At 37.8% G+C, this 13,210-nt stretch overlaps 1 protein-coding gene across 1 annotated transcript in view; it reads left to right on the top strand.

Annotated features, from left to right (window-relative positions):
• LOC111529721 overlaps positions 1-11,426 on the top strand; it is a 44,341-nt gene extending 32,915 nt beyond the window's left edge. The window contains 4 exon segments of the mRNA XM_026455204.1: positions 5,352-5,444; positions 6,808-6,941; positions 6,943-6,971; positions 9,652-11,426. Coding sequence (XP_026310989.1) covers positions 5,352-5,444; positions 6,808-6,941; positions 6,943-6,971; positions 9,652-9,937 — 542 coding nt within the window. The 3' untranslated portion in view covers positions 9,938-11,426.
• The last annotated feature ends 1,784 nt before the right edge of the window (positions 11,427-13,210 follow it).

The following is a 13,210-nucleotide window of genomic DNA, read 5'->3' as shown; positions in this document are numbered from 1 at the left end:
CAAGAGATCTGCTGTTAATCTGAATGGGCTTCCCTTTGTGGGTAACCCAACCTTTCTCTCTGGCTGCCTTTAATATTTTTTCATTCATTTCTTTTTTTTTTTTTTTTTGAGACGGAGTCTGGCTCTGTCGCCCAGGCTGGAGTGCAGTGGCCGGATCTCAGCTCACTGCAAGCTCTGCCTCCCGGCTTCACGCCATTCTCCTGCCTCAGCCTCCTGAGTAGCTGGGACTACAGGCGCCCACCACCTCGCCCGGCTAGTTTTTTGTATTTTTTAGTAGAGACGGGGTTTCACCGTGTTAGCCAGGATGGTCTCGATCTCCTGACCTCGTGATCCACCCGTCTCGGCCTCCCAAAGTGCTGGGATTACAGGCTTGAGCCACCGCGCCCGGCTTTTTCATTCATTTCAACCTTGGTGAATCTGACAATTATGGGTCTTGGATTGCTCTTCTCGAGGAGTATCTTTGTGGCATTCTCTGTATTTCCTGAATTTGAATGTTGGCCTGCCTTTCTAGGTTGGGGACGTTCTCCTGAGTAATATCCTGCAGACTGTTTTCCAACTTGGTGCCATTCTCCCCGTCACTTTCAGGTACACCAATCAGATGTAGATTTGGTCTTTTCACATAGTCCCATATTTCTTGGATGCTTTGTTCATTTCTTTTTACTCCTTTTTCTCTAAACTTCACTTCATTTCATTCATTTTATCTTCAGTTACTGAAGCTTGTGCATTTGTCACGTAACTCTCATGCCATGGTTTTCATCTCTATCAGGTCATTTAAGGACTTCTCTGCTTTGGTTATTCTAGTTAGCCATTCGTCAAATCTTTTTTCAAGGTTTTTGGTTTCTTTGCACTGGGTTTGTATTTCCTCCTTTAGCTCAGAGAAGTTGAGTCAACTGAAGCCTTCTTCTCTCAACTCGTCAAAGTCATTCTCCATTCCAGCTTTGTTCTGTTGCTGGTGGATGAGCTATGTTCCTTTGGAGGGGGAGATGCACTCTGATTTTTTGAATTTCCAGCTTTTCTGCACTGCTTTTTCCCCATCTTTGTGGTTTTATCTACCTTTGGTCTTTGATGATGGTGACGTATAGATGGGGTTTTGGTGTGCGTGTCCTTTCTGTTTGTTAGTTTTCCTTCTAACAGTCAGGACCCTCAGATGCAGGTCTGTTGGAATTTACTCAAGGTCCACTCCAGACCCTGTTTGCCTGGGTATCAGCAGCGGAGGCTGCAGAAGGGTGAATTTTGCTGAACAGCAAATGTTGCTGTGTGATCGTTCCTAGCTTCGTGTCAGAAGGGTACCCAGCTGTGTGAGGTGTCAGTCTGCCCCTAGTAGGGGATGTCTCCCAGTTAGGCTACTCGGGGGTCAGGGATCCACTTGAGCAGTCAGTCTGTTTTCAGATCTCAAACTCCGTGCTGGGAAAACAACTACTCTTTCCAAAGCTGTCAGACAGGGACATTTAAATCTGCAGAGGTTTCTGCTGCCTTTTGTTTTGCTATGCCCTGTCCCAGAGGTGGAGTCTACAGAGGCAGGCAGGCCACCTTCAGCTGTGGTGGGCTCCACCCAGTTTGAACTTTCCTGGCTGCTTTGTGTACCTACTTAAGCCTCAGCAATGGCGGGTGCCCCTCAGTCTTTCTGCTGCCTTGCAGTTAGATCTCAGACTGCTGTGCTAGCAATGAGGGAGGCTCCATGGGCGTAGGACCCTCTGAGCCAGGCATGGGATTTAATCCCCTGGTGTGCTGCTTGCTAAGACCCTTGAAAAAGCGCATTATTAGGGTGGGAGTGACCCGATTTTCCAGGTGTTGTGCCTCGCCCAGCTTTGGCTCTTGCTCGTTGGGCTGCACCCACTGTCCGACATGCCCCAGTGAGATGAACCTAGTACCTCAGTTGGAAATGCAGAAATCACCTGTCTTCTGTGTTGCTCACGCTGGGAGCTGGAGCTATTCCTATTCGGCCATCTTGACGCAGATCTCTAGAACAAGAGACTTTCAAAAAATTTTGGAAGCAGACAACATAATTACCTACATAAAAAGCATAAATAGATCTATATAAAAACAATTAGAAGATTTACTCACTACAAAATCAATAGCTTTTTTACATAATAGCCAATTAAACTAAAATATCCTATTTAAAATAAAACAACATACCTACAAATGTAGCAAAACATGTATAAAACCTCTAAAAGATTTTGATATTCAGAGCAAGACATAAATGAATAGCTGAATAATTGTAGAGAACTATCAATTTCCAAATTTATAAATACAATGATCAAAATCCCAACAGGTGACATATTAAAAAATGTCTAAAATTGTGTTGCTATATTTACTAGATATTAACAGGAGAATGCATGAATTGTAAAATATTCATGAATGGTATACTATACAGTAGTTTCAAATAAGTGAATTACAATGCTGTCTATTTAACATGGATAAATCTCAGAATCAATATCTAGTGAAATAAAATTGTACAATGATACTCATAATACTGTTAATATTTCTAAAACTTATTAATGAATAATGAATAAATATTTATGGGTCCATAAACCAAGTATAAAAACATTCAGGTGTAATAGTTTCTGAATTCATGATAATGGAGAAAGAGTCCAGGGAGGAGAACTCTTGGGGCCTTAACTATTTCTATAATATCTTCTTTTTTAAAAAGCTAAAAATCAAAATAGAGATATAAATCATGATAAAATGCCAGGCTTATAACCTCAGTTTATGTTTAATTTACAATTTATCTTTTAAATAATATTCTTAAGTTTTCTAATTGTGTAACTGTATTTGGCAAATATTTATCTAGTACGTACTAGGAACTGTTTTAGGTAGTAATTAAGTATTTGTGACCAGGGCAAAGATCTTTCCCTTATGGAGCTTATATTTTGGTAGGAGAAACAGCTAGTTTTTTAGAGACGGGGTTTCACCGTGTTAGCCAGGATGGTCTCGATCTCCTGACCTCGTGATCCGCCCGTCTCGGCCTCCCAAAGTGCTGGGATTACAGGCTTGAGCCACCGCGCCCGGCCGCAATGATAATACTTTCTAGCCCGTTGTTTCTAACCCACAATTTTCAGAAAATTTATGTTAATTTATGTTCCGCATTGCACTTTAGGTTTGTACTACCTTACACATCCAGTTCTCAAGATTTATATCTAATTGAAGAGTAAATTTTGTCTTAGAAAAGGAAATATGTATTTTGAGAAACTAGTAAATGTTTCCACCCAGGAGATTTCAGAAAAGTATTCAGGCACTGCTGAGTACATAAGAAAGATTTTTAAATCCTCCGCCCCTGACATCAATACAACCCTCAATATCTTATTAGAAAACACACACACAGGTAGGGTGTATAAATGGAAGACAGCAGATAAGCAATTTGAGAAAGGAAAAACTTACATTGTATATGTTTAGCGTTACTTGTCTTAAAACAGCTAAGTCTTCCTTCGTAACTAAGGACACCAAACCGAAACTGATACTGCCCTACTTAGAATGTTATGGCCAGGTGCAGCACTCTCAGATCTCACAATCCAGGTTCATACTGTATTAGTTACTCGTGCTGCTAGAGAATTACTCATTTCTTAAGGTTTCATTCTGCTCACATTGAAGCTTTGGCTCAAAGCTCTATTCTCGGCTGGGCATGGCAGCTCACGCCCATAATTCCAGCACTTTGGGAGGCCCAGGTGTGCTGGTGCACACTTCTCGTCCCAGGTACTTGGGAAGCTGAGGTGGGAGAATCACCTGAGCCCTACAAATCGAGCCTGGAGTGTGCTATGATTGCACCACTGCACTCCAGCTTGAGCAACAGAGCAAGACCCTGTCTCAAAAAAAAAACCTCTCTCCCAAAAGCAGGCTGTAATCGTAATCGTGACTTCAGTAGTACAAAGAGTAAAAGATAAAGGTATGACCTCTTTCTCCTGGTGGTAGTCTCCCTGGCATGGGGGAGGAAGGAAAGAAAAAAGATGACTCCATTTGTACTTCAGTGGTGACCTTTAGTGGTGAGGGGTCATTGTCTGTTTGGTTAGTGTGAAGGGTTGCTCTAAAATTCTTATGTCCAAAGCGACCACTTTCTATCTTCCAGTCCTTTTATCATCAAAATGGCTGTGCCAAAGAGAGAGGCCCTTGTGGTGAACTGGCTCATCGCAGCAGGTTCCCTTGAAAGGTTCTGGCCCAAATCCTGATGGTTCTCTCAAGATAGAAAGTGAAAGTCTTTCAGAATCTTTGGTTCTGGGCTTTCAGCATTAGCCTTCATTTTTATGAAATAAGATCTGTATTAATCTAATATATTGCAAATGAGATTGCAAAAGTTATAATTTCTATGGGTAGAAATTAAAATTCCACATAACTGACAAAAATACTATGCTTTTACAAACTATACTGTAGATAAATTTGTAGCATAATTATAGTTTATAATAAGGAATTAAAAACAATTGAAATATGGTTAAATTATATATTCATATAATGGATTATAATAATTATAGTTTATAATAAGGAATTAAAAACAATTGAAATATGGTTAAATTATATATTCATATAATGGATTAAATGTCAAACATTAATGTTTTATTTTCCAAGCATGTAGTCATTGAACATTTACCACTGAACTGGAATGACCTGCATGATAAATTTTTACATTAAAAGATAAAGGCCTGGTAACAAATAGAGCATGTGCTTCAGTTTGGGGAAAATGTTGTATGTGTTCATAAGTGATATGTTAATGTGAATATAGTAAGAGGTTGGTATCATCCTCATTTAAGAAATAGGATCATAGAAGCAGTGGTGGCATACTGTGATTTGAACTCACGTTTATCTGAACCCAAATCACAGGCCCTTTCCAATACAGTAAGTTTTAACCCCTGACTAATCTTTCCCAGGATGGAGTTGACTTTTTAAAATGCTATTGGTAGACCCTACAAATATATTACAACAACTTATTTACATGTGGGTCTCCCCTGGCCAACTATGAGTTTCCTGAAGGTAGGTACCCTAACAAAGCTACCTTTCTGTTCCCAGTGCTCTGGTATGGCACATTGTAGAAAAGTTCTTAAAGTAATAAAAAGCAATGGTGCATCCTTGTGTGCAAGCAATGAATATAACTTCATTAAGCGGCTAGGAAATCAACTGAAGTTCTTTGATCCATCAAAGCAGTAACAGAATGTCTTAGGACTTCTGCAGACCAAATGAAACTTTAGTTCAGTGGGGGTAATTATTACATCTAAGCCTCAGACTTACCTATCAAACCTAAGGGAATATTATGCTATGAATGAACTATTCATTTCCAATAATAAATTTTATGTCTCATGCATAGAATGAAATTGTCCATTATTAACTAGTCTGAAAGTTCAGGCCAGTAAACCTCTGCTTATTTTCAGGTCTTTCCTCCAAAGATGCCGTGGGTCAGATATCTGTTCACGTGGACATCACAACCACCCAAGGAACGGGCGATCATAAAGTCACTGTAAAAGGTATGCTTCAGGTCTAGATACATCAAAACAGCCTTCTAAACTTCTGCAGCAATACTGATATCAGCAATGCATCTTCTCTAGCATTTTGAAGTTGTAAAAAATATGCATAATTATTTTAGGGCATGCTCAAAATTTCCTAATGAAACCCAAACTTTTGATTTAAAATAGACAAATATCAGTGGCACTAATGTTTAGCATGTATTATTCAAAATACATAAATACACTGATTAAATATACAAACTAACTTTATTGGATATTTATTTTGTGGTTGTTGCCATGATATTCATTGAAAACTTGTACTTTAAATATTAAGTAAGTATGTTCTTAACTATTCACAAAACCTGCTTCTTTTTGTATGATTTCCAACAACTGGCTTAGAGTTCTTTATAATGAGTGGCTCGATTTGTTGGTTTCATATTGTAAAAGCAGCCTGAATGCAGGGGTAATTTCAAAGATGAAATTAAAGGATTAACATTTTGTTCACAATACACTCATTCTATATTAGTCATTTCAATATTCACTTTGAGCAAAACCAGGGTTGCCCAATATATTTCAGAATTACATTACATATTGTATCTTTACATCATGAAAGTAAAATAGCTATATTTTACAAAAGATTATGTACAGTACTATATACTGTCAATTTCCTTAAATATTTTTGAAAAATATGCTGCCAACAATGTGAAAGGTTAACGAATCTTTTGCAGTAGTGATTTTAATTATAAGACTTTGAGGATGAGCAAAGGGATTTACACATGAGAATGTTCATTTAGTAATTTTTTATGACTGAAATTTAAAAACAGTTATAATATCTAACAAGTGACTGGCTTAATATAGGATGAAATAGCCACAGAGCAAAATATTAGTAGCAATTGAAAAAATATATAATTAGAAAATTAGCCACGATAGACTTAAAAAAAAAAACTATTTATAAGATTGTAACACATTATAATATCATTTTGTATATAAAGTAACTAAATATTGAAAGCATACAATCTAAAATATTGTCCTTGACTGGTAAATTTATAGATTTTATCTATTTCCCGATGAGCATTTCTTAATTAATTTTCAATATGAACACCACCGTGTTTTTACAAGAGGAGGAGAGCGGTAACTTTTCATTAGTAACAGATGTCATTTTAATTGCAGCTAACTTTTCACGAAAGCCACACAACTTGAAGCTGAAAAGCTCCATCAAGTGTGCATTCCAGAAAGAAAATTGTGTGTTATTGGAGTGCAGTGTCTTGTCATTGGGGTTAGGGCACTATTATTAACTTTTGACTTCATAAATCACTTTTAAAAATGCACTCTAAATTTCCACACCTTTGTTTGCTAAAATGTGATACTTCCTTTCCTTTTTTAGTGATTGCCATTAATGACCTCTACTGGCAGACCACAGCAATGTTCCGCCCCTTTGTGGAAGCTTGTATACTGGGACCAAACCTTGGCGACAAGAGGAGAAAACAAGGCACAAAAACAAAAAGCAACATGTGGTCGGTCACCAGAGTACAATGAAACGTTTCAGTTGTAAGTCACAAACCCACCTTACTTATGCCTCTAGGCAATAGTTATTGTACAGCTGACTTTACTGAGGGATTCGGAGTGGGAAGGGCTAAGGAAAATGAAGAAGGCTCTCTTTTTAGTTCCCTTTGATTCATTCAGTATCTGTTCAGTGCCTACCATGTATCACCGAATGTTATAGTCATTAGGTGTATATATCATAGTAGGTGTCTGAATAAATCTTTTGTAGTACACTCACGTAAATTACTTTCTACAGATGAGGAATGTATGATGCAGTCACAAAATATTTGTCATACGGCATTAAATACTATATGCAGAAGTATGCGATAAGTGCTATGACTAGCTGCTTTGCCTGGGAGGTCAGGGAAGCCTCTCTGAGCATGTGACTTTTAAACTGAAACCTGTACAAATAAAAAGTCAACCAGGCATGGAAGAGTAGAACATTTCAGACCAAGTGAAATAGCCAGTACAAGGACTCTAAGGCAAGAACAAGTCTGGGATATTTAACAAGCAGCACATCATAGATAAAGGAGTGAGATCCAGTTACTTTGGAGAAGAGGTCAAGGTACAGATTCCGTGTCACACAGGGATATGCAATTCTAAATTCAATAGGTGGTCCGCTGAAGGGTTTTCAAATGAAGAGATGAACAATATGATTTACATCTTTGTTTCTTGTGTACATAAATAATTATATGGTGGTAAGACCAAATATGTAAAGATCAGTTAGAAGGCTATTGCAATAGTCCAGGCAATAGCTATGAGTGACTAACCAGATTGTAGTAGGGAAATAGATGAGGAAGATTCTCTATCATGTGTGGAAGGTAGATTCTTGCCATAGGCTAGAGGTAGAACATGAAAGAGAAATTCCCAAGAACGCTCAACTTAGAGTAAATCAAAATGAGCTTACTTACAAAGGAATTCACAAAGTGGTTAAGTGTAGGGAAATTTAAGTAACAATGGGACCTGGGGCTAATAGTAACCAGGCTATTACCATGCTTATGCCTGAGAAGAGTAGAGAAAGAGTCATTACTAAAATTAGGAAAGTGAAAACTTGATGTATACTCAGCCTTCAGCTGCCTTGAAAGCAGCAGTGACAGTCCGTGGAGGGCAACAGCCTACTGGAGGCAGCCTCACAGGCAAAGAGCCAGGGAAATAAAGACTCTGACTTCACTCTCTTCACTGCCAACCTCTTCGTTGGGTTCCCTTTTGGCCAAAATCTACTGGAAGCAAGAAGAAACCCTACTGAGGCAGTCCAAACAGATGAGTTTTCCTATTGCAAACAGCAAAAATTAGGGTGGATCCACGGGGAGCAAGTGGGAGACACCTGGTACTGAATAAAATCAAGGATGACCCCTAATTTTTGCCATAAGTAGTTGGGAAGATAGTAATTTACCAAGATGGAAGATGATAAAAATGTTTTAAATCTATTAATTTGGAGAAGGCTGTCAGACTCTCAAGGGATGTCATTTAATTCAAAAAATACTCTAACCTAGGAATGGATACGTAGAGAAGTTACAAGGCCTAGGACAACGCCCTAAGGATGTACACGCCAAAACAGTCCCTTACAGGTTTTTGTTCATGATTTCCTGTAGTCATTTCAGCACTCTGCTCTGAATATTTCATCCTCTTATCACTTAATAAAACTGAAGTATCCTAACTCTATCAAAAGGGTCCTGGTCCTAATAGATCACATTTCCTGCTAGTAAACCAGCTTACAACATTTCACTATCTACTTCTCCACCTTACACAAAAACCTGGACCCAACTAAAGTTTCTTGTTAAATTTAACACAGCGAGCTACTTAAAGGCAGCATTTTTAATTCAAGAGATCTGGTTCCCATCATATTTTGCTCTTCTAGTCTTACCCCTAGGCTTCCATTTTCTTTCACATTATTTCAGATACTCCCTAAAGCACAAAGTTTAGTTACCAGTGTTTCCTGGAAATGACATTTGGACTCTGCAAAATGTTTCATCAGAAAAAAGTCACCTGTAAAAGGAAGGGATTTGGAAGCTGGTACTGCTGAGGGCTAGATGTACAGTCATTAGAAAGTCAAGAATATGAAAAAGAATGAACACAACTAAGGGGTGGAGGAAGACTGTCTACCATATCACCACTTGGCCTTCTTTATTATGTTGACTGACAAGCTGTCTTAGGTGGCTGTGAGGAGAGGCCACACACTTGACAGTTCTCACTGTTACCATAGGAAATAATTGGCATTGAATCACCAGGCTCTGCTGGAATTGATTTACTCTGGAGATTTGTATCCAATTTAGCATATTGTGAATAGTGCTTGATGGGCTGTGCAGTGTATTCCCCTGAGAGAAGACTCCTAGCTGTAATAGCTTATTCAGGATTTGGAGGTAAAGTGATAGTAGTAACTGATATTGACATGGCATAGAAACTCTACCAAGAGGTACCCATTACCCTGGCCTAGCCCCCATGACTCCTGTCCAACTCCACTGTACCCGCAATCAGGAGACCTGCCTCTACTGATTAATTCCCATTTTTTGTCTAGGGAAAAAGTAATTTTAAAATTAGCCTTCTAAGTCAAATTTAAAGGGTTACGATACACTGATATTCTATTTGCCAACGTGATAATCAGATCCAATTGTATACAATTTGCAGCAATTTACTGCCTAGTGGAAGTAAAATTTTTGCTCAAAATTTGTATTTTTAATCCACACAGCATTCTGGGAAAGGAAAATCGACCAGGGGCTTATGAACTTCATCTCTCAGTTAAGGATTACTGCTTTGCCAGAGAAGATCGAATTATCGGAATGACAGTCATTCAGCTACAGAACATAGCAGAAAAGGGAAGCTATGGGGCATGGTATCCTCTTCTGAAAAATATCTCTATGGATGAAACTGGTTTGACTATCCTTAGAATACTCTCTCAGAGGACCAGTGATGATGTGGCTAAAGAATTTGTAAGACTTAAATCGGAAACAAGATCTACTGAAGAGAGTGCTTGAAACAAACACAGCAAGCTAAATTCATAACTATAATTGTATGACTACTGCATGCATGTGCATATACGTGGGAATGTTTATTTCACTACATTTCAATGTTTGCCAGTACTCATGTACGATGTCTACAAGGTATGTAAAAAAACTTGCTGAACTTTTATACCAATTCTGGTCTTTGGGAAATAAGTATTCCAATGAAGTGCCAAAATTATGATGTAAAGTGAAATATCAAGAACACCTTTTCACATGTTTGTTTACCTATTTCACATTCACTAAACATAATTTTAAAAACTAGTCTTTTGGGTTTGCCCATCAGTTGTCTTTGTTAAATTAGTTTATATTGCCCATAGATCAGAAAACATTTATTACTCAATTTCCATTTTATTTACTTACCTCATTATAGATGTCTTACAAATACCCTTTTCTACCATAACTAGAAATGCAGTCAGTCACTTCTAGAAAGCATTTGTAATTTTATATTTGCAGATATATTGTGATTTTTTGCATACAAATTAAAATAGAAAAGGTGGGAAATATTTTCTGCCGACCGGCTTCCAACCTTTCTGAAATATCACTGTGAAGAAATGCTGTTAAAGCAGACTTACACAAAGCAATGCTAGAGTTTGTTAACAACGTTTGATATATATTGACAAAAAACTTTGTTCTTTAAAACTGCCAAGGTCACATCACATTTGTAAAAATGGTAAGTTAATGCATTTGTCATATACTGTTATGTCTTGGTTTTACCATATTTCATTCTTTAAAAAGTCATTGGGTTAATGGTTTAGAAATGGGATGGAAGGTTCATTGAAAAATACCTGTAAGTAACTATCTTGTTAATATCTTCCATCTGACAGTTATGACTCTATAATCAGTTCAGTGCTTTCTTTTTAAAAATATTCAATGATTAGTTTTGAATGCAATATTATTATATATTGTACTGATGCCAAAAGTCATGCTTTCATCCATTTAGTGAAAAAATAGTAAAATTAAGTCAGAAGAAATTGCTTACAATTTCGTAATTTGTATTTATAAGCCCCAAATGTATCAAATGCAGTAGGAGAACAATGTAATACAGCTTGGTACCTAAATATAGCTAAGTTGGTTTCTGAATATAAAAGTTTATGAATATTTGCATTTTCTGTTTTATGATTTGACTTTTTAGAGTCTATGCCAAAATATATGGCTGTAAAACGGTACTTTGTAATTATAACTTATGGTCATAACTGTTAGTGGACTACTTACAGAAGCAAGAGCCTGTTATAATGACTGTACTTTGTGAACAGGCTGATCTAATATGTTAAGTACAGAAGTGCTTAGTATCATGACTGTCAGAACCATTCTGCTGTGTGTGGAATCACAGACCAGTGAGGTTGGCTAATTCATGTTAAACTGTTAGGCCATTGCTTTGTTAATGACTTCTCTAAATGCATAGTGTGATGCGATCCTCTGGCATATGCTTTAATAAATGGATATATATTGAGCACATGCAGCACTGTATTGTATCTTCTGCCTTTTTATTTCATTTATGCAACATCATCTCATTAGTTAGGAATAAAACCTCCAGGCTCTTTTGACCATATGTAATAGTCTTCTTCTTATCTGGTTCTAACATCTCATTAGAAGTTTAGATGTCAGAATGGCTATTATTAAAAAGTCAGACAATAACAGACGCTGGCAAGGTTGTGAAGAAAAATGTTTAGGCCAGGCGCGGTGGCTCAAGCCTGTAATCCCAGCACTTTGGGAGGCCGAGACGGGCGGATCACGAGGTCAGGAGATCGAGACCATCCTGGCTAACACGGTGAAACCCCGTCTCTACTAAAAAATACAAAAAACTAGCCGGGCGACGTGGCGGGCGCCTGTAGTCCCAGCTACTCGGGAGGCTGAGGCAGGAGAATGGCGTAAACCCGGGAGGCGGAGCTTGCAGTGAGCTGAGATCCGGCCACTGCACTCCAGCCTGGGCGGCAGAGCCAGACTCCGTCTCAAAAAAAAAAAAAAAAAAGAAAAATGTTTATACACTGCTGGTGGGAGTGTAAATTAGTTCAACTATTATGGAAAGCAGTGTGGTGATTCCTCAAAGAAAAAACTAGAAACAGAATTACCGTTCGACTCAGCAATCCCAATACTGAGTACATGGCCAAAGGAATATCAAGCATTCTACCATAAACACATATGCACGTATATGTCCACTGCAGCACTATTCACAATAGCAAACACATGGAACCAACCTAAATGCCATCAACAGTACATCAGATAAAGAAAATGTGGTACCTATACACTGTGGAATACTATGCAGCCATAAAAAGAATAAGATCATGTCCTTCACAGTGACATGGATGGAACTGGAGGCCATTATCCAAAGCAAACAAACAGGAATAGAAAACCAAATACTAATCAATCACTTACAAGTGGAAACTAAACGATGAGGACCCAAGGACACTAAGGGGCCACAACAGACACTGTGGCCTACTTGAGGGTAGGAGGAGGGAAAAGATAAGAAAAAGTATCTGTCACGTACTAAGCTTACTACCTGGGTGACAAAATAATCTGTACGCCAAAACCCCCATGACATACAATTTACCTAAATAATAAACCTGGACATGAACCCCTGAATCTACAACAAAAGTTAAAAAAAAAAACAGCTCCAATGTTAAAAATCATTCCACAGGTATTGTGTTCATGGAAACCAGTATATATTGTAATGACGAGGAAAATAACTAACGTATCTACCTATCTGTTACTAAATAGTGTTTAGCCCCATGAACAAAATTCAACACGCAACATGGTTAAAATCTTACATTGTAAAAGTTTCCATCAATTACTTGAAAAATTCATTCTAGATTTATGTAATAAATATTTTACAGACCATTGACTTAAGCTCTTTAGGAGCACGTTAATGTCATAATGCATGATACATTTGAGTAAAAGGCAGTTAGGATTTGCATTGATCACTTTAAATTGAGCAAGGTATTTTTTCCCTGACATGTTTAACGGCATCCAATTATTCTGTCCTTTACAATGTATACAATATATATCAAAGGCTAATAGTGGCAGGGTGAATTAAGTCTATTACTATCATAAAGTACAGGTACTAATTTTGAAATGATTATAAATTCTGTAGACTCTGTTTTCCTCTCAAAGCACAAGTATTCCTGTTGTCTTCAGAACAAAGCCTGTTATATTTACTTATCCAAATTAGTAGTCACCCTAAGGTTCCCAGTGATCTCTGTCAATTGAGGGCTGCACTAATGTGGGTAGCAATTTATTCATCTTATTCTA

The sequence above is a fragment of the Piliocolobus tephrosceles genome, chromosome 20 (assembly GCF_002776525.5).
Source record: "Piliocolobus tephrosceles isolate RC106 chromosome 20, ASM277652v3, whole genome shotgun sequence".
Classification (NCBI taxonomy): Eukaryota; Metazoa; Chordata; class Mammalia; order Primates; family Cercopithecidae; genus Piliocolobus; species Piliocolobus tephrosceles.
This window is presented reverse-complemented; position numbering and strand designations above follow the sequence as displayed.